This window comes from Conger conger, chromosome 15, assembly GCF_963514075.1.
Source record: "Conger conger chromosome 15, fConCon1.1, whole genome shotgun sequence".
NCBI lineage: Eukaryota > Metazoa > Chordata > Actinopteri > Anguilliformes > Congridae > Conger > Conger conger.
In genome coordinates, this window is record NC_083774.1 from 941,082 (window position 1) to 965,493 (window position 24,412).

General features: G+C 44.1%; 2 protein-coding genes across 2 annotated transcripts; both read left to right on the forward strand.

The window, feature by feature from the left end:
* Positions 1-2,023: 2,023 nt before the first annotated feature.
* On the forward strand, positions 2,024-10,748 carry LOC133111852 (E3 ubiquitin-protein ligase TRIM35-like; the record flags this gene model as incomplete). The annotated part of the gene is made up of 5 exons (XM_061222477.1): positions 2,024-2,428; positions 3,668-3,763; positions 3,849-4,079; positions 4,923-5,016; positions 10,321-10,748. Coding segments are annotated over exons 1-5 (1,254 nt in total), but the record flags the coding sequence as incomplete, so codon positions are not given.
* A 4,111-nt stretch (positions 10,749-14,859) lies between these two features.
* Positions 14,860-20,819, forward strand: LOC133111853 (E3 ubiquitin-protein ligase TRIM35-like). The gene is made up of 6 exons (XM_061222479.1): positions 14,860-15,264; positions 18,187-18,282; positions 18,368-18,598; positions 18,992-19,014; positions 19,780-19,898; positions 20,284-20,819. Exons 1-6 carry the CDS (start codon positions 14,860-14,862, stop codon positions 20,817-20,819), a joined length of 1,410 nt encoding a protein of 469 aa, XP_061078463.1.
* The last annotated feature ends 3,593 nt before the right edge of the window (positions 20,820-24,412 follow it).

Consider the following 24,412-nt stretch of genomic DNA (forward strand, 5'->3'; position numbering starts at 1 on the left):
GGCCAGCCTCCGCGCAGCTGAGAGGAAGTGGGGTAAATCCAGAGACCCATTGGTCCTCATGACCTACCAGTCTCCTGGCGCCATTCTCTTCTGCTGTCACCTCCGCCAAGGTGAAATACTATCAACTACTCCATTCCTAACCCTCGGAAACTGTTCTCTATTTTTTCCTCTCTCCTCAACACGCCTCCTTCTCCACCTCAGATCCTTTGCTACCTCTGCCCCCCTCTAGGCCCATCCCTTCCTTTTCCACTTTCTCTCTTACAGATTCTGTTGTTTCTCAACTCCTGCTTTTCCACCGTTCGACAACCTGTGCCCTTGACCCTATTCCCTCATCTCTCCTCCAGACTCTTTTTCTTTTCTAAGAACAACCTGCTTGACCCCCATCAGTCTGGCTTCAGATCTGGCCACTCGACAGAGACCGCGCTCCTCTCCATCAGTGAATCACTCCATGCCGCACGAGCAGCCTCCCTCTCCTCTGTCCTGATTCTTCTAGATCTCTCTCCTGCCTTTGACACTGTGGATCACTCCATCCTCCTGTCCTCCCTGTCAGCAACAGGGATCTGTGGCACAGCCCTAAACTGGAACGAGTCCTTCCTCTCTGGTCGCTCCTTTCAGGTTGCCTGGGCTGGTAGAGTATTGACACCTCGGCCCCTTGCCACAGGAGTTCCCCAGGGCTCAGTCCTGGGCCTGCTTCTTTTCTCCCTTTACACTAGATCCCTGCTCTATCACTGCTCATGGTCTGTCCTACCACTGCTATGCTGATGATACCCAACTCTTCTTCTCATTCCCACCATCTGACACACAGGTTTCAGCCCACATCTCTGCTTGAGTGACATCCAGAGCTGGATGGACAACCACTATCTCAAGCTCAACCCAGGTAAGACTGAAATGATCTTCATGCCTGCATCTGGATCTCTCCATTTTCCTATGGCGTGACGCTATGACTCTGCAAGGAACCTCAGCATGGTGATAGACAGCAGACTGTTGTCCTCTCCGAGAACTTGACCTGGTTGTGCAGATTCCTCCTATACAACATCCGCCCCTTCCTCACCCCCTACTCAACCCAGCTCCTGGTCCAAGCGATGGTTTTGACCTGCCTGGACAACTGCAACTCTCTCCTGGCTGGCCTTCCAGCATCCGCCATCAGACCTCTCCAACTTATCCATAATGCAGCAGCTCATCTGGTCTTCAACCTTCCCAAACATTCTCATTTCACCCCCCTGCTTACTTCCCTCCACTGGCTGCCTGTAATGGCTCGCATCAAGTTCAAAACATTCATGCTAGCCTTCCTAGCAGTTGAGAGGTCAGCCCCAGCTTTCCTCCAAAAAATCATCAGCCCCTGCATGCCTGCCAGACCTTTTTGTTCGGCCACCACAGGCCACGTGGAGCCTCCCCCTCCCTGTGTGTCACGATTACTGTCTGTTCTGGCTCCACGTGGCAGAACAAACTCCCCGTGGAGGTCAGAACAGCAGAATCTCCACCTTCAAGCACAGACTGTCCCTCCCTACCTCCCTGTAAACCTGAACTGTTGTCTTTACTTGTGTTATCAACATGATACGTTTGCTAGTTTGGTTTGGCTAGGTAAGAAGTTTATTCATATATTTGCGTGGTGAGGTATTAAATCAAATAGGCCCTTGTCCTTGTCTTTGTTGTGCAGGTAGCAGCTGAAATTGTACTTCCAGTTGAAATGCACTTTGCACTTCTATTGTACATCGCTCTGGATAAGAGCATCTGCCAAATGCCATTAAAGTAATGTAATGTAATAATAAACAGGTGTGTCTAACAGGTAGAGCAAAGTCCTGTTTCACACCCACAAGTGCTTTAGTTACACTGGGGGATGAAATGAAATGATTTCACTGTGAATATGTTTCAGAAGCAAAAGCTTTTTTCAAGATGTTGACTCAGAAGAACAGATACCTGACACTAATTTAATGACAGTCCTTTTGAATTTTAAGTCTAACAGCAGTAAGTAAAAGTGAAACCAAACTGCAGATTGAGCAGAGACTGAACAGACGGAGACAGAATGGCGTCTGGATCTTCTCTCCTGGAAGAGGAACTCTCCTGTCCTGTGTGCTCTGAAATCTTCAGGGATCCTGTTGTCCTGAGATGCAGTCACAGCGTCTGTGAGACCTGTCTGCAGCAGTACTGGGATCAGAAGGGATCTCAGGAGTGCCCAGTTTGCAGGAAAAGAGCTTCGAGGAGTTTTCCTCCACTTAACCTGTATCTGAAGAATACCTGTGAGGCGTTCTTAAAGGAGAGAAGTCAGAGAGCTGAAGCAGGATCTGAAGTGCTCTGCAGTCTGCACAGTGAGAAACTCAAACTCTTCTGTTTGGTGGATCAAATACCTGTCTGTGTTATCTGCCAAACTTCAAGAAAACATGAAAACCACAAAATGCTACCAGTTCAGGAGGCTGCAGAAGAGAATAAGGTAAGTGTTTGATAACAGAATTTAGACTTTAACAACTAACTATGTACAAGTTAAACTGCAGATAATACTGATTACAAGGTATGTAAAATGAGATGTTAAAAAATATTTGGATATTGATGAAGTTGGGCTCTGTAGTGCTGTCATCTACTGACAGTTAAATCAAACGAGTAAATTGTGTCAGAAATATAATTAATATTCAATATGAATGTAATGAGGTAGTTACTGCATTGTCACTTTGTGTCACATGACCAATAGAGTGACAGGAGAGGGGGTCAGGAGGGAGAGGGGTCCTTATACTTTTCATGAATATTTGGGCTGAAAATAACTGTGTTTTTTTCTTATTAATATAAATTGACTGGAAAGAAATGAACTGAAACAGTTTTGATCATTTTCAGGTCAGAATGTGCAAGTTTGTTTTTGTGAAACCAACAGACCACAACCATACGCACATATCCAAAACTATGAGGGGCTGTCGAGGGCAAAATTGAAACTTTTTGAATATACCCATGTGAAACACTCACACATACACATGTGAAACACTCACCCATGCAGTGGGGTCCTGAAAATGCTTCTATTTTGCGTTATTTTCTAATACAAACTTCATCATTACTAATTATATTATCAGAATAACAAATTGAGTCGAGTTGAATCTTTTAAAAGATTTGGCAACGGGCACTCAAGCTGGCATGGACTCGACAAATTTGTACAAAACCAGATGATTCATGTTATCCCAGCATTATTTGACAATGTTCCAAAGAGCATTTTGTGATGTTACTGAATGCTTGGCTTTTGTCAGTCTAAGTGCCCCCATATATGGGGTTGAGGTCAGGTGATTGTGGATTGTGCAGCACTCCTTGCTCTTCTTTGGCCTTTGAGTAGTTCTTGCAAAGCTTTGAAGTGACTCTTTATTTCCAGGATTACATCAAGAAAAAAACATCCCATATTTTCAATGTAGTCTCTGACTTTTGGACCCCCCTGTACATACATACTCATGTGTCCTGACACACATGTGAAATACTCACACATACACAAGTAAAACACTCCCAACAACCCAACAACACCTCACTTTGTTGCTCTGATTTTATAGTTTTGTACATTGTTCTACACAAGCTGTGACCTGAGTCTCCATTCTGGCTCCCCTCTGTCTGAGCAGGGGCTCTTGTGCTGTCTGTGTAGGCTGTGACGTTTACTGTGGGTCTGGTTCCTCAGTAAAGTGTGGACTCTGTCATTTCTTTCCAGGAGAAACTCAGGACTGCACTGGCTCCACTGCATGAGAAGCTAAAAGCCTTCAATGCAGTGAAAGTAATCTGTGATCAAACAGCAGAGCACATCAAGGTACTGAACTGAGGCCTTTCAATCACAGTGTTGAAAATGCAGCACTGGATTGTGCTGAAATGATGGTGAATGATGTTTATTCCAGAGCCAGGCCCAGCACACAGAGAGACAGATAAAGATGGAGTTTGAGAAACTTCGGCAGTTCCTAAAGGATGAAGAGGCAGCCAGGATCACTGCACTGAGGGAGGAAGAGGAGCAGAAGAGTCAGATGATGAAGGAGAAGATTGAGAAGATGACAGAAGAGATATCATCCCTTTCAGAACAGATCAGAGCCATAGAACAGGAGCTGGGAGCTGAAGACATCTCATTTCTGCAGGTAAGACCCGTTCACTCTGTGTCTGTGGGACTCTATACAAACTGATGTTAATGCTCACACACATTCATTTATACAATATAATATATAATATTCTCTCAAACACCTTTTCACGTAAACTGGCTAATATCATCAAATCTCTTCAATACTTTATCAAGCAGTTGAATTAAACTCTCATTTTCGTAGGTCGTTTTTTATTTACTAGTCATCCGACATTTATCATCCAAAGTGCACACATTTTACACATATACAACTGTGTTAAAGCCACATATTTAGTTTCTATGTAATATGTCAGATGTAAAGCACGTTCAGTAACATGCAGTCAGATGGTCCTGTGGATTCTCACACAGTTTAACTGGAATGGGTATTTGCTGCAGTAATAATAATTCACTCTCCATATTTCAGAACTACAAGGAGTCACAGAACAGGTAAGGAGACTGCATCCTCTCATCAGGTCCTGTGAGTGTGTGTCCCTCAGTGGGGCTATGAGTGTGTGTCTCTCAGTGGGGCTGTGAGTGTGTGTCCCTCAGTGGGGCTGTGAGTGTGTGTTTCTCAGTGGGGCTGTGAGTGTGTGTCTCTCAGTGGGGCTGTGAGTGTATGTCTCTCAGTGGGGCTGTGAGTGTGTGTCTCTCAGTGGGGCTGTGAGTGTGTGTTTCTCAGTGGGGCTGTGAGTGTGTGTCTCTCAGTAGGGCTTTGTGGCAGAATGCTGAGAGGGATGGAGCCATTTTCTTACAGAATGAAGATCTGATGTTGCTGCTGATAATCTTCTATGGTAATGAAGCCACGCCCACAGCACAAGTGACTCCTGAATATTATTTCAGAGCCCAGTGCACCCTGAGGGATCCAGAGAAGGTCTCAGGAGCGCTGATTGATGTGGCCAAGCACCTGGGCAATCTGAAGTACAGAGTGTGGGAGAAGATGCTGGGGACTGTTCAATACAGTGAGTACTGGGGGCAGGGAGCTCCACATTGTCACTGTACAGGGGGAATCTTCAGCATCTTTCCACAAGCTGATGAAGCCAGTCAGAGTCATATTGGTCCTGTCTGTTCGAGCCCTGGAGTGAAGAGACTGAGCACCAGTCCTCACTGATGCTCATAATAAAATGCTGAATGGAGGTTTTGCTCCCTCTTCCAGTTATTATACACTGTGTGAAATAGTTTTAGACGTATTTTGTTTCTTGAAATAGTTTAATTAATCAGTTCTCAGGTTGTAATGGTGGTTTTGGTGAAAACCAGTTCATATCCTGAGAAACCCAAGATTTCCCTTTGTGCAGATCAGTGCTGACGTCTCATTCTCTGTCCCTTCAGCTCCTGTGACTCTGGACCCAAACACAGCACATCCCAAACTCTCACTGTCTGAGGGTCTGACCAGTGTGAGACGCAGTGGTGAGAGACAGCAGGTTCCTGATAATCCAGAGAGATTTGATAGGTGGGGTTGTGTGCTGGGCTCTGAGGGATTCAGCTCAGGGAGACACTGCTGGGATGTAGAAGTGGGGGGTAGGGACTGGTGGGTGGGTGTGGTTAAAGAGTCCATCAGCAGGAAAGGGGATATGAAAATGAACTCAGCAGGAGGAGTGTGGGGTATATATAAGTATGAGAGTGGGAAATACGCAGCCCTGACCTCCACACCTACAGCCCTCACTGTGCAGAGGGAACTCCAGAGGGTCAGAGTGCAGCTGGACTGGGACATTTACATTTACATTTACATTTTAGTCATTTGGCAGACGCTTTTAATCCAAAGCGACTTACAAGTGCATAGGTTCTACCACAAGTCAAAGCATCACATCCAGAACTAAGAAAATACACCTGGACTGCTGTTCTAAACATATAGTCGTCATCATAAGTGCAATTTTTTTTTCTTTTATTTATTTATTTATTTTTGGGGGGGGGTTAGACAGGGATAGGGGTATCAGAAGGGGGGGGCGGGGTAAATCAGGAGGGAGGACTAAGGTACAGTTTGAAGAGGTGTGTTTTGAGTCTGCGTCGAAATAGGGGGAGGGATTCTGCTGTCCTGACAGCGGTAGGCAAGTCATTCCACCACTGAGGAACCAGAACGGAAAACAGGCGTGAACGTGCAGCTCGACCGCCAGGTGCCCGTAGAGAGGGAACCGTAAGGCGACCAGAGCTGGCAGACCGGAGTGGTCTAGCTGGGGAGAGGAGAGACGACAGGGATGGGAAGGAAACACATGGAGGGAACTAGGGAGGACAAGGGGAATACTACACAGTGGAATGAGGGCAGGCAGCAAAAACAAAATCAAACATCAGGCTCTCGGACAGCCTTGATGGACACCCGTAGATAGACACCCCCGACTTTGTACACCTGCGACTTCGTACGCCGAGGCAAGTAGCCGAGGCTGCCGCACACAGCTGCCGCTGGTGCGCTACACAACTGCTTAAGTAACACTGACGCTGAATACAGAAAATGCAACCAACCCACTGCAGAACAATAATGCACACTGAAGTGAGTTCAGGTGTGCCAGTACTAATAGCCTGAGCAGGGTGCAAAGTATTGGCTCCTCCTACAACAAAAGCTGTGGCCTGCCAGCCAGTAAAACAATAGCCTAACTTAATAGCCTAGCTTACCTGAGAGAAACAAACACCTAACCCAGTTTCACTGAATCTAAATAAACACCACTTGTAATAGCTAACAAACAAACAAGTACACAACAGAACACTATAATGACAACTAAACTGAATTTAGAATCAGCAAGCAAACAAATAATACTTAACTAATCCAGGAGAAAATGCAACCAACCCACTGCAGAACACTAATGCACACTGTGTATGTGTGAGTGTAAAACACCTACCCATGTGAAACACTCACACATACACATGTGAAACACTCACACCTACCCATGTGAAACACTCACACATACCCATGTGAAACACTCACACATACACATGTGTAACACTCACACATACCCATGTGAAACACTCACACATACACAGGTGAAACACTCACACATACACATGTGAAACACTCACACCTACCCATGTGAAACACTCACACATACACATGTGAAACACTCACACATACCCATGTGAAACACTCACACATACACATGTGAAACACTCACACATACCCATGTGAAACACTCACACATACACATGTGAAACACTCACACATACCCATGTGAAACACTCACACATACCCATGTGAAACACTCACACATACACATGTGAAACACTCACACATACACATGTGAAACACTCACATCTACCCATGTGAAACACTCACACATACCCATGTGAAACACTCACACATACACATGTGAAACACTCACACATACACATGTGAAACACTCACACCTACCCATGTGAAACACTCACACCTACCCATGTGAAACACTCACACATACACATGTGAAACACTCACACATACCCATGTGAAACACTCACACATACACATGTGAAACACTCACACATACCCATGTGAAACACTCACACATACACATGTGAAACACTCACACATACCCATGTGAAACACTCACACATACCCATGTGAAACACTCACACATACCCATGTGAAACACTCACACATACCCATGTGAAACACTCACACATACACATGTGAAACACTCACACATACACATGTGAAACACTCACACATACCCATGTGAAACACTCACTCATACAGTGGGGAGACCACTCCTGAAAATCTATTTTGCATTCTTTTCTAATTTAATACAAACTTTTTCATTCCTAATTATATTATCAGCAAAACATTTTGAGTTTTGTATCAATCGGTATCAATCGGTCCACCGATTGCTTTAATGGCAACGTGCCCAAAACCTGATGAAAGGTAAATGGTAAATGGTTGGCCTTTATCCAAAGTGCTGTAAAATTTATGCTTCTCATTCACCCATTCATACACACACTCACACACCACCGGCGATTGGTTGCCATGCAAGGCATCAACCAGCTCGTCAGGAGCATTTGGGGATTAGGTGACTTGCTCAGGGACACTTCGACACACCCAGGGTGGAAAGGAACTGGGAACCCTGCGACTTACTCAATTATTGGCTTTTGGTTTCAAGTGCTTCCATAAATGTTCAGTGGGGTTGAGGTCAGGTGATTGTGGATTCTGCAGCACTCCTTGCTCTTCTTTGGACCCCACTGTGCAAACACACATGTGAAATACTCACACATACACAAGTGAAACACTCCCAACAACCCAAAAACACCTCACTTTGTTTCTCTGATTTTATAGTTTTGTCCATTGTTTTTACACAAGCTGTGACCTGAGTCTCCATTCTGGCTCCCCTCTGTCTGAGCAGGGGCTCTTGTGCTGTCTGTGTAGGCATTGAAGTTTACTGTGGGTCTGTTTCCTCAGTAAAGTGTGGACTCTGTCATTTCTTTCCAGGAGAAACTCAGGACTGCACTGGCTCCACTACAGAAGGAGTTAAAAGCCTTTAATGCAGTGAAAGTAATCTGTGATCAAACAGCAGAGCACATCAAGGTACTGAACTGAGGCCTTTAAATCACAGTGTTGAAAATGCAGCACTGGATTGTGCTGAAATGATGGTGAATAATGTTTATTCCAGAGCCAGGCCCAGCACACAGAGAGACAGATAAAGATGGAGTTTGAGAAACTTCAACAGTTCCTAAAAGATGAAGAGGCAGCCAGGATCACTGCACTGAGGGAGGAAGAGGAGCAGAAGAGTCAGAAGATGAAGAAGAAGATTGAGAAGATGACAGAAGAGATATCATCCCTTTCAGAACAGATCAGAGCCATAGAACAGGAGCTGGGAGCTGAAGACATCTCATTCCTGCAGGTAAGACCCGATCACTCTGTGTCTGGAGGACTCTAATCAAACTGCTGTTAATGCTCACACACATTCATTCATAAAGTATAGTATTCTCTAAAACACCGTTTCATGTAAACTGGCTAATATAATCAAATCTCTTCAACACTTTATCAAGCTGTGGAATTAAAGTCTCATTTTTGTAGTTTTTTTATTCACTCGTCATTCGAGATTCATCATCCTACATGCAAACATTTTACACATGCAACTGTGTTTTCGCCACATATTTAGTTTTCTATGTAATTTGTCAGATGTAAAGCATGTTCAGTAACATGCAGTCAGATGGTCCTGTGGATTCACAGTTTAACTGGAATGAGTATTTGCTGCAGTCATAATAATTCACTCTCCTTATTTCAGAACTACAAGGAGTCACAGAACAGGTAAGGAGACTGCATCCTCTCATCAGGTCCTGTGAGTGTGTGTCCCTCAGTGGGGCTGTGAGTGTGTGTCTCTCAGTGGGGCTGTGAGTGTGTGTCTCTCAGTGGGGCTGTGAGTGTGTGTCCCTCAGTGGGGCTGTGAGTGTGTGTCTCTCAGTGGGGCTGTGAGTGTGTGTCTCTCAGTGGGGCTGTGAGTGTGTGTCTCTTAGTGGGGCTGTGAGTGTGTGTCTCTCAGTGGGGCTGTGAGTGTGTGTCTCTAGTGGGGCTGTGAGTGTGTGTCTCTCAGTGGGGCTGTGAGTGTGTGTCTCTCAGTGGGGCTGCACGTGTGTGTCTCTCAGTGGGGCTGCGAGTATGTGTTTCTCAGTAGGGCTGTGAGTGTGTGTCTCTCAGTGGGGCTGTGAGTGTGTGTTTCTCAGTGGGGCTCTGTGGCAGAATGCTGGGAGGGATGGAGCCATTTTCTTACAGAATGAAGATCTGATGTTGCTGCTGATAATCTTCTATGGTAATGAAGCCATGCGCACAGCACAAGTGACTCCTGAATATTATTGCAGAGCCCAGTGCACACTGGGGGATCCAGAGAAGGTCTCAGGAGCGTTGATTGATGTGGCCAAGCACCTGGGCAATGTGAAGTACGGAGTGTGGGAGAAGATGCTGGGGACTGTTCAATACAGTGAGTACTGGGGGCAGGGAGCTCCACATTGTCACTATACAGGGGCAATCTTCAGCATCTTTCCACATGCTGATGAAGCCAGTCAGAGTCATATTGATCCTGTCTGTGTAAGAGCCCTGGAGTGAAGAGACTGAGCACCAGTCCTTAATCTCACTGATGCTCATAATAAAATGTTGCTTTAACACCAACACTGCATTGAAGGGGAAGGAGGTTTTGTTCCCTCTTCCAATTATTATACACTGTGAGAAATAGTTTTTTGTTTCTTGAAATAGTTTCATATTTTAGTTCTGAAGTTGTAATGGTGGTTTTGGTGAAAATCAGTTCATATCCTGAGAAGCCCATAATTTCCCTTTGTGCAGATCAGTGCTGACGTCTCATTCTCTGTCCCTTCAGCTCCTGTGACTCTGGATCCAAACACAGCACATCCCGACCTCTCACTGTCTGAGGATCTGACCAGTGTGAGACGCAGCGATGAGAAACAGCAGGTTCCTGATAATCCAGAGAGATTTGATTGGTGGGGTTGTGTGCTGGGCTCTGAGGGATTCAGCTCAGGGAGACACTGCTGGGATGTAGAAGTGGGGGGTGTGTACTGGCAGGTGGGTGTGGTTAAAGAGTCCATCAGCAGGAAAGGGCGTTTGGATCTGAGCCCAACAGGAGGAGTGTGGAGTATATTTAAGTATGGCAGTGGGAAATACTATGCCTTGACCTCTTCACCTACAGCCCTCACTGTGCAGAGGGACCTCCAGAGGGTCAGAGTGCAGCTGGACTGGGAGAGGGGGGAAGTTTCATTCTCTGACCCCAGTGACAACACTCCTCTCTACACTTTTAAACTCTCCTTCACTGAGAGACAGTTTCCATTCTTTAGGCCTGATCTTACTCCTCTACATATCTGTCCAATTAAGGTGTCTGTAACAGTGGAGTAACTCTGTGGAAAATGGGTAAAGGTCAGATCTAAAAGATTCTGTATTTGCAGACGAGAGTTGCACTCAGATATTAATTCAGTGAATAAATATATATTTCATTATGAGTGTGTTTTTTCTGACAGCCTGTAGCCTCGTGGCTAAGCGGCTTTACCGGGACCCAGAAGGTTGGTGGTTCAAATCCCAGTGTAGCCACAATTAAATCTGCACAGCTGTTGTGCCTTTGAGAAAGGCCCTGGGGGGATTGTCCCCTGCTTAGTCTAATCAACTGTAAGTCGCTTTGGATAAAGGTGTCAGCAGTTCTGATTCAGTCAGTCTGTCTGTCTGTCTGTCTGTCTTTCTTTCTGTGCCTGCCTTTTTTAAAACTTATTTTGTATAAAGGGGGGTGAGGTTCCTGTATTGAGGGGTACATTTTTAGGGGCACTGATGTTTATGTATTGGCAGTAAATTGTTAGGAAACTCAGGTATTTCTGTTCTTGAGGCAGGGCGGGCTTATCACAGACTGACACATCAACAAACAAACTGGAGATGAGGGAGCACTGCTGTTTTTGTATTTCTATGATTATCCTTTTATTTTGTTTTGTTGCAAGGTAAAATTTTTATTCACCTTGATTATTTGCTATGTACCTGATTTTTTTATTGCAACAATATATAGGTTATTTGGTTAGTTTTGAACTGAATAACCTTTTCTGAAAAATCACAAATGTCTGACTTATGACTCAGATCCATAATGCACAATAACCCAAAAATAAGTGAGAAATTCAATTTTCCCATTTCTGATAATTATATTGAAGTCATACCTCACAGTCTGTGAGTGTAAATGTGATGTTAGCATGTGGCTAAACCAGAAGCCATAACAACGCACACCTTCTGTGAGTGTAACCTGTGATGTTAGCATGTGGCTAAACCAGAAGCCATAACAACGCACACCTTCTGTGAGTGTAATCTGTGATGTTAACATGTGGCTAAACCAGAAGCCATAACAACACCGTCTGTGAGTGTAATCTGTGATGTTAGCATGTGGCTAAACCAGAAACCATAACAACGCACAGCCTGAGTGTAATCTGCGATGTTAGCATGTGGCTAAACCAGAAACCATAACGACGCACAGTCTGTGAGTGTAATCTGTGATGTTAGCATGTGGCTAAACCAGAAACCATAACGACGCACAGTCTGTGAGTGTAACCTGCCATGTTAGCATGTGGCTAAACCAGAAGCCATAACGACGCACAGTCTGTGAGTGTAATCTGCGATGTTAGCATGTGGCTAAACCAGAAACCATAACGACGCACAGTCTGTGAGTGTAACCTGCGATGTTAGCATGTGGCTGTGAACCCTTCCCTTGGGACAGTGCTTTCTGTTGCTTTGCTGTGTTTCCTTTATTGCGCTGAAGCTGACTCGGGGAATTCTGAGTCTCTCATGGGATTATTTTGGTCAGGCAGCCATTGAGGGTTTTTATCTTTTAGGGACTGTAGGTGTTTCCCCTTTCATTCGCCATTTCTGTTTCCCGTGTCGTTTCATTTCCATTCTTCTGATTTCCCATTCAGAGGGTTTGGCACCCCATCCAGGTAACTGCTACAGTTCATGTTACAACCATGATGAAATAAATAAATACAAATGTGTTTTAAGACCGTTATGATGAGTAACTTCAACCGCAATCCTTAGATGAACCCTAACTGCAACCCTTATGTTAACACAAGACATATTCTGAGATACAATCCTTATTGTAATATTTGTATTCACCTTCCCAGTGTATGATCTTCAGAGTGGCTGTAGTAGCGCATGATCACCACTAGATGGCATCATTGGCTCGTGTGGTTTGGCTTGCGTCCCTCACATGGAAACAGGGCTGAAGGTTGTCATGGGCAACGCGTTTGATCTCCTCTGATGCTCCCCCGGTGGGATGCGGCCCGGGGCCGCTGGTTTCACACTCTGTCCTAAACAATTAGACTGAGGTTAATTACAGTTGCAGTCAAAATTATTCAACCCCCATTGCACATTAGGTTTATTGGCAAAATATACAATTTCTCAGCTGTTTGCAATAAACAAATTACACAAGAACTGTTTAAGTAGTTCAATGAAACATAATATTATAAAATATTACAAGGATTTCAATCCACATTCAATTAAAAATGCCACTTTTAAGCACTACTGCTGTCTCAAAATTATTAAACCCCCTGTTTCAAGCACACCTGGTGCAACTAATGAGTTCAGGTGTGCTTGAGATAAAACGCATAAATACCTGGACTGGCTAGGGGTTTGTTGAGAGTGACGTTTGATTGCATGTTATAAATATTTGCACAAACAAGGAAAAGGATACAAAAAGATAGCAAAAGCACTGAATGTTCCTAGAGATACAGTTGGAAGCATAGTTCGCAAGTTTAAAGTTAAAGGAACAGTGGCTACACTACCTGGATGTGGCAGAAAGAGGAAGCTATCAGCAGCTGCCACCAGATTCCTGAGGAGGCAAGTGGTCAAAAACCCAAGAGTGACTGCAAAACACCTGCAGCAAGACTTGGTGGCAGCAGGCACTGAGGTTTCAGTTTGCCCAGTAAGGCGCATACTGAACACCGAAGGGCTCCATGCCCGGACTCCAAGACGTACACCACTACTGACCCAAAAGCACAAGAAAAGTCAGCTCCAATATGCTCAAAACCATCTAAATAAGCCACAGAAGTTTTGGAATTCTGTTCTGTGGAGCGATGGAACTTTTTGGGCCCATGGATCAGCGGTATGCCTGGAGGAAGAAGAATGAAGCATATGGTGAAAAGAACACCCTGCCTAAAGTGAAGCATGGCGGTGGCTCGGTGATGCTCTGGGGCTGCTTTGCTGCCTCTGGCACTGGAACCCTGCAGCGTGTGGAGGGCACGATGGATTCAGTCAAGTATCAGGAAATCTTAGGGAAAAACCTCATGCCGTCTGTGATGAAGCTGAAGCTTGGGCGTAGTTGGACCTTACAGCAGGACAATGATCCCAAGCATACCTCAAAGTCCACCAAGGCTTGGTTTCAGAAGAAGCAATGGAAGATTCTAGAGTGGCCGTCACAGTCGCCTGACTTGAACCCCATAGAAAATCTCTGGTGGGATTTGAAGAAGGCGGTTGCCAAACGCACACCCAAGAATATTACTGAACTGGAGGCCATTGCCCATGAGGAATGGGCTAAGATTCCTCAGGAACGCTGTCAGAAGCTGGTGTCTGGCTATGCATCGCGTTTGCAGCAGGTCATAACAGCAAAAGGGAGCTCTACTAAGTACTGAAGATGCTTGTCATGAAGGGGTTGAATCATTTTGAGACAGCAGTAGTGATTAAAAGTAGCATTTTGTGTTGAATGTGGTTAAAAACCCTTGTAATATTTTGTAATATTATGTTTCATTGAACTACTTAAACAGTTCTTGTGTCATTTGTTTATTGCAAACAGCTGAGAAATTGTATATTTTGCCAATAAACCTAATCTGCAATGGGGGTTGAATAATTTTAATTGCAACTGTAGATCTTATTTGATGAACTTATGGACACATGACCACTAAAACTCACAATTTGTGAGACATCAAATTCAAGCATAAAGCAAATGATAATCTCGAAAACCTGGATTTTGTCAATGTTAAGGAAAAAATCTTTGGGAAGATCTTTGACCTTTAAGGTGTAAGATTAAATTTAACATGAGTGAACTGCCAGACCCTGAAGAACAGGGCTGGTGTGAATCTGCTGGCAGATCAGCCACTCAAACCACACAATGCTGCCCCCTGCAGGAAGTGTCTCTGATAATCAGACGTTCAAACAGGAAGAGGGAAGTACAGTCTCACACGGGGGAAATGTAATTACACTGGGAGTGTTATGATATGATTTGACCGTGAATATGTTTCAGAAACAAAAGCTTTTCTCAAGATATTGACTGAGAAGAGCAGAGACTTGAGACTAATTTAAAGACAGTCTAATTTAAGTTTGTGTAACAGCAGTAAGTAAAAGTGAAACCAAACTGCAGATTTAGCAGAGACTGAACAGACGGGACAGAATGGCCTCTGGATCTTCTCTCCTGGAAGAGGAACTCTCCTGTTCTGTGTGCTCTGAAATCTTCAGGGATCCTGTTGTCCTGAGATGCAGTCACAGCTTCTGTAAGGCCTGTCTGCAGCAGTACTGGGATCAGAAGGAATCTCGAGAGTGCCCAGTCTGCAGGAGAAGAGCCTCTATGGATTTTCCTCCAATTAACCTTTCTCTGAGGAATACCTGTGAGGCGTTCTTAAAGGAGAGAAGTCAGAGAGCTGAAGCAGGATCTGAAGTGCTCTGCAGTCTGCACAGTGAGAAACTCAAACTCTTCTGTCTGGAGGATCAAATACCCATCTGTGTTATCTGCCAAACTTCAAGAAAACATGAAAAACATAAAATGCTACCAGTTCAGGAGGCTGCAGAAGAGAATAAGGTAAGTCTTTGATCACAGAATTTAGACTTTAACAACTAACTATTTACAAGTTAAACTGCAGATAATACTGATTACAGGGTATGGAAAATGGGATGATCAAAAATATTTATATATTGACGAAGTTGGGCTTCGTCATGACCGTTTAGTTCACAAAACTAATAAAGGGGGGGGGGGCAGGAGAGAGTGGAAGGAGAGAGGGTCAGGAGGGGGGGGAAGAGAGAGGAGCAGGTTAGTCCCATAGATATCTCCAGATGTGGGGTTCTTCCCTGGTGATCCTCTGCCATTGCTCCTTCCACTTTTCCTAAATATTTGGGCTTCAAATAGCTGGGTTTTAATTTTATGAAGTTTACTACATCATCAGAAATAAGCACAGAACAAAACCATAACCAAACACACACATATCCAAAACTGAGAGGCGGTCGAGAGCAAAATTCAAACATTGCTTACATCTACCCATGTGAAACACTCACACCTACCCATGTGAAACACTCACACCTACCCATGTGAAACACTCACACATACACATGTGAAACACTCACACATACCCATGTGAAACACTCACACCTACCCATGTGAAACACTCACACATAACCATGTGAAACACTCACACCTACCCATGTGAAACACTCACACATACACATGTGAAACACTCACACATACACATGTGAAACACTCACACATACCCATGTGAAACACTCACACATACACATGTGAAACACTCACACCTACCCATGTGAAACACTCACACATACCCATGTGAAACACTCACACCTACCCATGTGAAACACTCACACATACACATGTGAAACACTCACACCTACCCATGTGAAACACTCACACATACACATGTGAAACACTCACACATACCCATGTGAAACACTCACACCTACCCATGTGAAACACTCACACATAACCATGTGAAACACTCACACCTACCCATGTGAAACACTCACACATACACATGTGAAACACTCACACATACACATGTGAAACACTCACACATACACATGTGAAACACTCACACCTACCCATGTGAAACACTCACACATACCCATGTGAAACACTCACACCTACCCATGTGAAACACTCACACATACACATGTGAAACACTCACACATACCCATGTGAAACACTCACACATACACATGTGAAACAGTCACATCTACCCATGTGAAACACTCACACATACACATGTGAAACACTCACACATACCCATGTGAAACACTCACACATACACATGTGAAACACTCACACATACCCATGTGAAACACTCTCACATACACATGTGAAACACTCACACATACCCATGTGAAACACTCACACATACACATGTGAAACACTCACACATACCCATGTGAAACACTCACACATACACATGTGAAACACTCACACATACACATGTGAAACACTCACACATACACATGTGAAACACTCACACATACACATGTGAAACACTCACACATACACATGTGAAACACTCACACATACCCATGTGAAACACTCACACATACTCATGTGAAACACTCACACATACACATGTGAAACACTCACACATACACATGTGAAACACTCACACATACACATGTGAAACACTCACACATACCCATGTGAAACACTCACACCTACCCATGTGAAACACTCACACATACACATTTGAAACACTCACACATACACATGTGAAACACTCACACATACACATGTGAAACACTCACACATACACATGTGAAACACTCACACATACACATGTGAAACACTCACACATACACATGTGAAACACTCACACATACCCATGTGAAACACTCACACATACTCATGTGAAACACTCACACATACACATGTGAAACACTCACACATACACATGTGAAACACTCACACATACACATGTGAAACACTCACACATACCCATGTGAAACACTCACACCTACCCATGTGAAACACTCACACATACACATTTGAAACACTCACACATACCCATGTGAAACACTCACACATACCCATGTGAAACACTCACACATACCCATGTGAAACACTCACACATACACATGTGAAACACTCACACATACACATGTGAAACACTCACACATACCCATGTGAAACACTCACACATACCCATGTGAAACACTCACACATACCCATGTGAAACACTCACACATACACATGTGAAACACTCACACATAGAGTGGGGAGACCACTCCTGAAAATGCTTCTATTTTGCATTCTTTTCTCATTTAATACAAACTTCTTTATTCCTAATTACATTATCAGCATAACATTTTGAGTTCAAAGATGACATTAATTTCAGAATTTCTTCTTGGTATGTCCACCGATTGCTTTTACGGCAACGTGCCCAAAACCTGATGAAAGGTAAATGGTAGATGGTTGGCCTTCATCCAAAGTGCTGTAAAATTGATGCTTCTCATTCACCCATTCATTCACACACCCACACACCACCGGTGATTGGTTGCCATGCAAGGCACCAACCAGCTTGTCAGGAGCATTTGGGGATTAGGTGTCTTGCTCAGGGACACTTGGACACACCCAGGGTAGAAAGGAACTGGCAACCCTGCGACTTACTCAATTATTGGCTTTTGTCCGTCTTCAAGTGCCCCCATAAATGTTCAGTGGGGTTGAGGTCAGGTGATTGTGGATTCTGCATTCTGCTTCTTGCTCTTCTTTGGACCCCCCTGTACATACACACACATGTGAAATACTCACACATACACAAGTGAAACACTCCCAACAACACCTCACTTTGTAGCTCTGATTTTATAGTTTTGTACATTGCTTTCTACACGCTGTGACCTGAGTCTCCATTCTGGCTCCCCTCTGTCTGAGCAGGGGCTCTTGTGCTGTCTGTGTAGGCAGTGAAGTTTACTGTGGGTCTGTTTCCTCAGTAAAGTGTAGACTGTCATTTCTTTCCAGGAGAAACTCAGGACTGCAATGGCTCCACTGCAGGAGAAGCTAAAAGCCTTCAATGCAGTGAAACTAATCTGTGATCAAACAGCAGAGCACATCAAGGTACTGAACTGAGGCCTTTAAATCACAGTGTTGAAAATGCAGCTCTGGATTGTGCTGAAATGATGGTGAATAATGTTTATTCCAGAGCCAGGCCCAGCACACAGAGAGACAGATAAAGATGGAGTTTGAGAAACTTCAGCAGTTCCTAAAAGATGAAGAGGCAGCCAGGATCACTGCACTGAGGGAGGAAGAGGAGCAGAAGAGTCAGATGATGAAGGAGAAGATTGAGAAGATGACAGAAGAGATATCATCCCTTTCAGAACAGATCAGAGCCATAGAACAGGAGCTGGGAGCTGAAGACCTCTCATTCCTGCAGGTAAGACCCGATCACTCTGTGTCTGGAGGACTCTACACACTGCTGTTAATGCTCACACACATTCATTCATAAAGTATAGTATTCTCTAAAACACCGTTTCATGTAAACTGGCTAATATCATAAAATCTCTTCAACGCTTTATCAAGTGGTAAAATGAAAGTCTTATTTTTGTATGTTTTAAACAATTTATTTATGAATCATCCTACATTCATCATCCTACAGGCACACATTTTACACATATACAACTGTGTTAAAGCCACATATTTAGTTTCTATGTAACATGTCCTATGAATAGCATGTTCAGTAACATGCAGTCAGATGCTCCTGTCGATTCACAGTTTAACTGGAATGAGTATTTGCTGCAGTCATAATTATTCCCTCTCCTTATTTCAGAACTACAAGGATTCCCAGAACAGGTAAGGAGACTGCATCCTCTCTCATCAGCTCCTGTGAGTGTGTGTCCCTCAGTGGGGCTGTGAGTGTGTGTCTCTCAGTGGGGCTGTGAGTGTGTCTCTCAGTGGGGCTGTGAGTGTGTGTCTCTCAGTGGGGCTGTGAGTGTGTGTCCCTCAGTGGGGCTGTGAGTGTGTGTTTCTCAGTGGTGCTGTGAGTGTGTGTCTCTCAGTGGGGCTGTGAGTGTGTCTCTCAGTGGGGCTGTGAGTGTGTGTCTCTCAGTGGGGTCAGGCTGTGAGTGTGTGTCTCTCAGTGGGGTCAGGCTATGAGTGTGTGTCTCTCAGTGGGGCTGTGAGTGTGTGTCTCTCAGTGGGGCTGTGAGTGTGTGTCTCTCAGTGGGGCTGTGAGTGTGTGTCTCTCAGTGGGGCTGTGAGTGTGTGTCCCTCAGTGGGGCTGTGAGTGTGTGTTTCTCAGTGGTGCTGTGAGTGTGTGTCTCTCAGTGGGGCTGTGAGTGTGTGTTTCTCAGTGGGGCTGTGAGTGTGTGTCTCTCAGTGGGGCTGTGAGTGTGTGTCTCTCAGTGGGGCTGTGAGCGTGTGTCTCTCAGTGGGGCTGTGAGTGTGTGTCTCTCAGTGGGGCTGTGAGTGTGTGTTTCTCAGTGGGGCTGTGTGGCAGAACGCTGAGAGGGATGGAGCCATTTTCTTACAGAATGAAGATCTGATGTTGCTGCTGAAAATCTTCTATGGTAATGAAGCCACACCCACAGCACAAGTGACTCCTGAGTATTATTGCAGAGCCCAGTGCACACTGGGGGATCCAGAGAAGGTCTCAGGAGTGCTGATTGATGTGGCCAAGCACCTGAGCAATCTGAAGTACAGAGTGTGGGAGAAGATGCTGGGGACTGTTCAATACAGTGAGTACTGGGGGCAGGGAGCTCCACATTGTCACTGTACAGGGGGAATCTTCAGCATCCTTTCCACAAGCTGATGAAGCCAGTCAGAGTCATATTGGTCCTGTCTGTTAGAGCCCTGGAGTGAAGAGACTGAGCACCAGTCCTTAATCTCACTGATGCTCATAATAAAATTCTGCTTTAACACTGATACTGCATTGAAGGGGAAGGAGGTTTTGCTCCCTCTTCCAATTATTATACACTGTGTGAAATAGTTTTTTGAAATAGTTTCATATTTTAGTTTTTAAGTTGTAATGGTGGCTTTGTTGAAGACCAGTACATATCCTTTGAAGCCCAATATTTCCCTTTGTGCAGATCAGTGCTGACGTCCCATTCTCTGTCCCTTCAGCTCCTGTGACTCTGGACCCAAACACAGCACATCCCGACCTCTCACTGTCTGAGGATCTGACCAGTGTGAGATACAGTGATGAGGGACAGCAGGTTCCTGATAATCCAGAGAGATTTGATGGGTGGTATTGGGTGCTGGGCTCTGAGGGATTCAGCTCAGGGAGACACTACTGGGATGTAGAAGTGGGGGGTGGGAACTGGTGGGTGGGTGTGGTTAAAGAGTCCATCAGCAGGAAAGGGGATATGAATATGAACTCAACAGGAGGAGTGTGGAGTATATATAAGTATGAGAGTGGGAAATACACAGCCCTGACCTCCCCATCTACAGCCCTCACTGTGCAGAGGGAACTCCAGAGGGTCAGAGTGCAGCTGGACTGGGACAGGGGGCAGGTATCATTCTCTGACCCCAGTAACAACACTCCTCTCTACACTTTTAAACACTCCTTCACTGAGAGACTGTTTCCATTCTTTCATTGTTCTTCTCTCCAGACTCGTATACAGATCTGTCCAATGAAGGTGTCTGTAACAGTGGCGTAGCTCTGTGGAAAATGGGTAAAGATCAGATCTAAAAAATTCTGTATTTAGAGACAGGAGTTACACTCTGATATTAATTCAGTGAATAAATTTATATTTCATTATAAGTGGGTTTTTTCAGACAGCCTCTATCATAGTGGCTAAGCGGCTTTACTGGGACCCAGAAGGTTGGTGGTTAGAAAGGCCCTTAAACCCACATTGCTCCAGGGGGGATTGTCCCCTGCTTAGTCTAATCAACTGTAAGTCACTTTGGATAAAGGTGTCAACTGTTCTAATTCAGTCTGTCTTTCTGTGTCTGCCTTTTTTAAACTTATGTTGTATTTAGGGGGGTGAGGTTTCTGTATTGATGGGTACATTTTTAGGGCCACTGATGTTTCTGTATTGACAGTAAATTGTTAGGAAACTCGGGTATTTCTGTTCTTGAGGGAGGGCGGGCTTATCACAGACTGACACATCAACAAACAAACTGGAGGTGAGGGAGCACTTTTTTTATTGCAACAATATATAGGTTATTTGGTTAGTTTTGAACTGAATAACCTTTTCTGAAAAATCACAAATGTTTGACTCAGATCCATAATGCACAAGAACCCAAAAATAAGTGAGAAATTCCATCTTCCCATTTCTGATAATTATATTAAAACCATAACAACGCACACCTTCTGTAAGTGTAACCTGCGATGTTAGCATGTGGCTAAACCAGAAGCCATAACAACGCACAGTCTGTGAGTGTAATCTGTGATGTTAGCATGTGGCCAAACCAGAAGCCATAACGCACAGTCTGTGAGTGTAACCTGCCATGTTAGCATGTGGCTAAACCAGAAGCCATAACAACGCACAGTCTGTGAGTGTAACCTGTGATGTTAGCATGTGGCTGTGAACCCTTCTCTTGGGACAGTGCTTTCTGTTGCTTTGCTGTGTTTCCTTTATTGCGCTGAAGCTGACTCTGGGGGAATTCTGAGTCTCTCAGGGGATTATTTTGGTCAGGCAGCCCTTGAGGTGTTTTATCTTTTAGGGACTGTTGGTGTTCATTTTCATTGAAAGTATGAAAGGGTTTTGTCAAAGAGGATGAGAGAAACTGAAAACGGAATTGCATTTACATTTTACTATTGTATATATAAAGTGCATACATTAATTTGAAAATGCAAAGCAGGATTTAGAATTTTTTATTTTTGAATTAGGGTTTTTACGTTCATGGAATGAACTGGAAATGTCATTGCAGTTTTGCATTTTCATTAAAATTTTTGCGCGGATATGCTTCCATAAATACGTACAATGGGCCTCATTTTTTTATATTTTCGGAAATCCATGCGCAAATGTATATGTGATCAGAACCGAATATGATGACCATACCTGGTCTTCCTCAGTTGACATTGTTGCTGTCGTCCAGCAGGTGGCAGTGCTGCGTGCTGTCCCTCCTTCCCCTGGAATGGTCTAATCGTTGATTAGATAATTGCTTGATGAGTCACCAATTGTCCTGGGTGTTTGCACCTGAGAGACCCTTTAAGTGGCTTCACCCAGATGCTCAAGAGAGTGATTTCTCACTCCGTGCTGGGCCTTTCACAGTGGTTGTCGGTTGTCTGAGGACTTGATGTTTCTTTTGTTATTTTGGATTTCCACACTTGCACTCAAACACCCCTAAACTGATTCACTCTGACGCGCAGTCAGACAGAAACACATTATTGCAAATAAAACTCTTTAAATATATTTTCCTTGTCTGGTCTCCATGTTTTGCTGACTGCTTGAACGCCGGTCGTAACACAATCTAACAAATTCCGCCAGGATTCATCAAAATTTATATCCATGTGTGTATGTTGATGAATACCAAGTAATTATACATGAAGGCACGTTCCCAAAATTTGTGATAAGCATAAATTAACGCCCCTTAAATACCATTTATGGAATTTTGGCTATTTACAGAGATAGCCGAAAAAAGAAAAAAGCTTCTCTGAAGCGGAGATTGAAGTACTCTTTATGCTAAAATCAAACATGTATTTGATTTTGTAGTGTAAGCAGTGAATTGTCTGAACTGGGGAAGACTAATGCCTGGCAATATATAGCCAAGCTATTGTAAACTCTTTCTGAAGTAACACACACTATGCAACAGATAAAAAGAAAATGGTTTGACATTAAACAGGAGGGAAAGACGGTGCACTTTCCAAGGCGTCACTGAGGGTAGGAAAGTTACAGGGCTGGGAGAAGGCATTGGCAAGTCATAGGAGACATCGCTATCAGGAATCCCACCAAGGGGTGACCGCAATAGCCTATATGTTTTCCCTGTCCTTGCAGAGAGCCATGTCACAAGCCCTCAAACAAAGTGATTATGTCCCCATGCTTCAAATCTTCTAATAAAGCAGTAAATGTAATGTAAAGAGAGGTCAGCCATGGCAACAAAGCCTAATGCTACATTCACGTCATATCAGAATGACCGAATTGCCAGCTTCCGACTGGGGAAGAGTTCACCTCTGGCATTAAATGCGAGGTAAAAAATATAACTCGTAAACACATGAAGCACATCAGCCGCTATGCCACTTCTTGATGTTTTCAGGAGTGAACTTGAACTTGCCGTTATTGTTCGTTGTTTGTTCTCTGAGCCTCAGTCTTTCAAGATGTACTCTTTCTGAAGTAGGCTACGCAATGCCCCAAATATTCTAATAAAGCAATAAATGTGCATTATAGTCCTGTGCAAAAGGTTTAGGCAGGTGTGAAAAAATGTTGTAAAATAAGAATACTTTCAAAAATAGAAATGTTCATTGTTTATTTTTTATCAATTAACAAAATGCATGAACAGAAGAAGTGAATGGACAGAAGAAAAATCTAAATCAAATCAATATTTGGTGTGACCAGCCTTTGCCTTCAAAACAGCATCAATTCTTCTAGGTATACTTGCACACAGTTTTTGAAGGAACTCGGCAGGTAGGTTGTTCCAAACATCTTGGAGAACTAGCCACAGTTCTTCTGTGGATTTAGGCAGCCTCAAATGCTTTTGTCTCTTCATGTAATCCCAGACAGACTCGATGATGTTGAGATCAGGGCTCTGTGGGGGCCATACCATCACTTCCAGGACTCCTTGTTCGTCTTTACGCTGAAGATAGTTCTTAATGACATGGGCTGTATGTTTGGGGTCGGTGTCCTGCTGCAGAATAAATTTGGGGCCAATCAGATGCCTCCCTGATGGTATTGCATGATGGATTAATATCTGCCTGTACCTCTCAGCATTGAGGAGACCATTCATTCTGACCAAATCCCCAACTCCATTTGCAGAAGTGCAGCCCCAAACTTGCAAGGAATCTCCACCATGCTTCACTGTTGCCTGCAGACACTCATTCTTGTACCGCTCTCCAGCCCTTTGGTGAACAAACTGCCTTCTGCTACTGCCAAATATTTCACATTTTGACTCATCAGTCCAGAGAACCTACTGCCATTTTTCTGCACCCCAGTTCTTGTGTTTTCATGCATAGTTGAGTCGCTTGGCCTTGTTTCCACGTCGGAGGTTTGGCTTTTTGACCAAAATTCTTCCAAGAAGACCACTTCTGACCAGACTTCTGCACAGTAGATGGATGTACCTGGGTCCCACTGGTTTCTGCCATTTCTGAGCC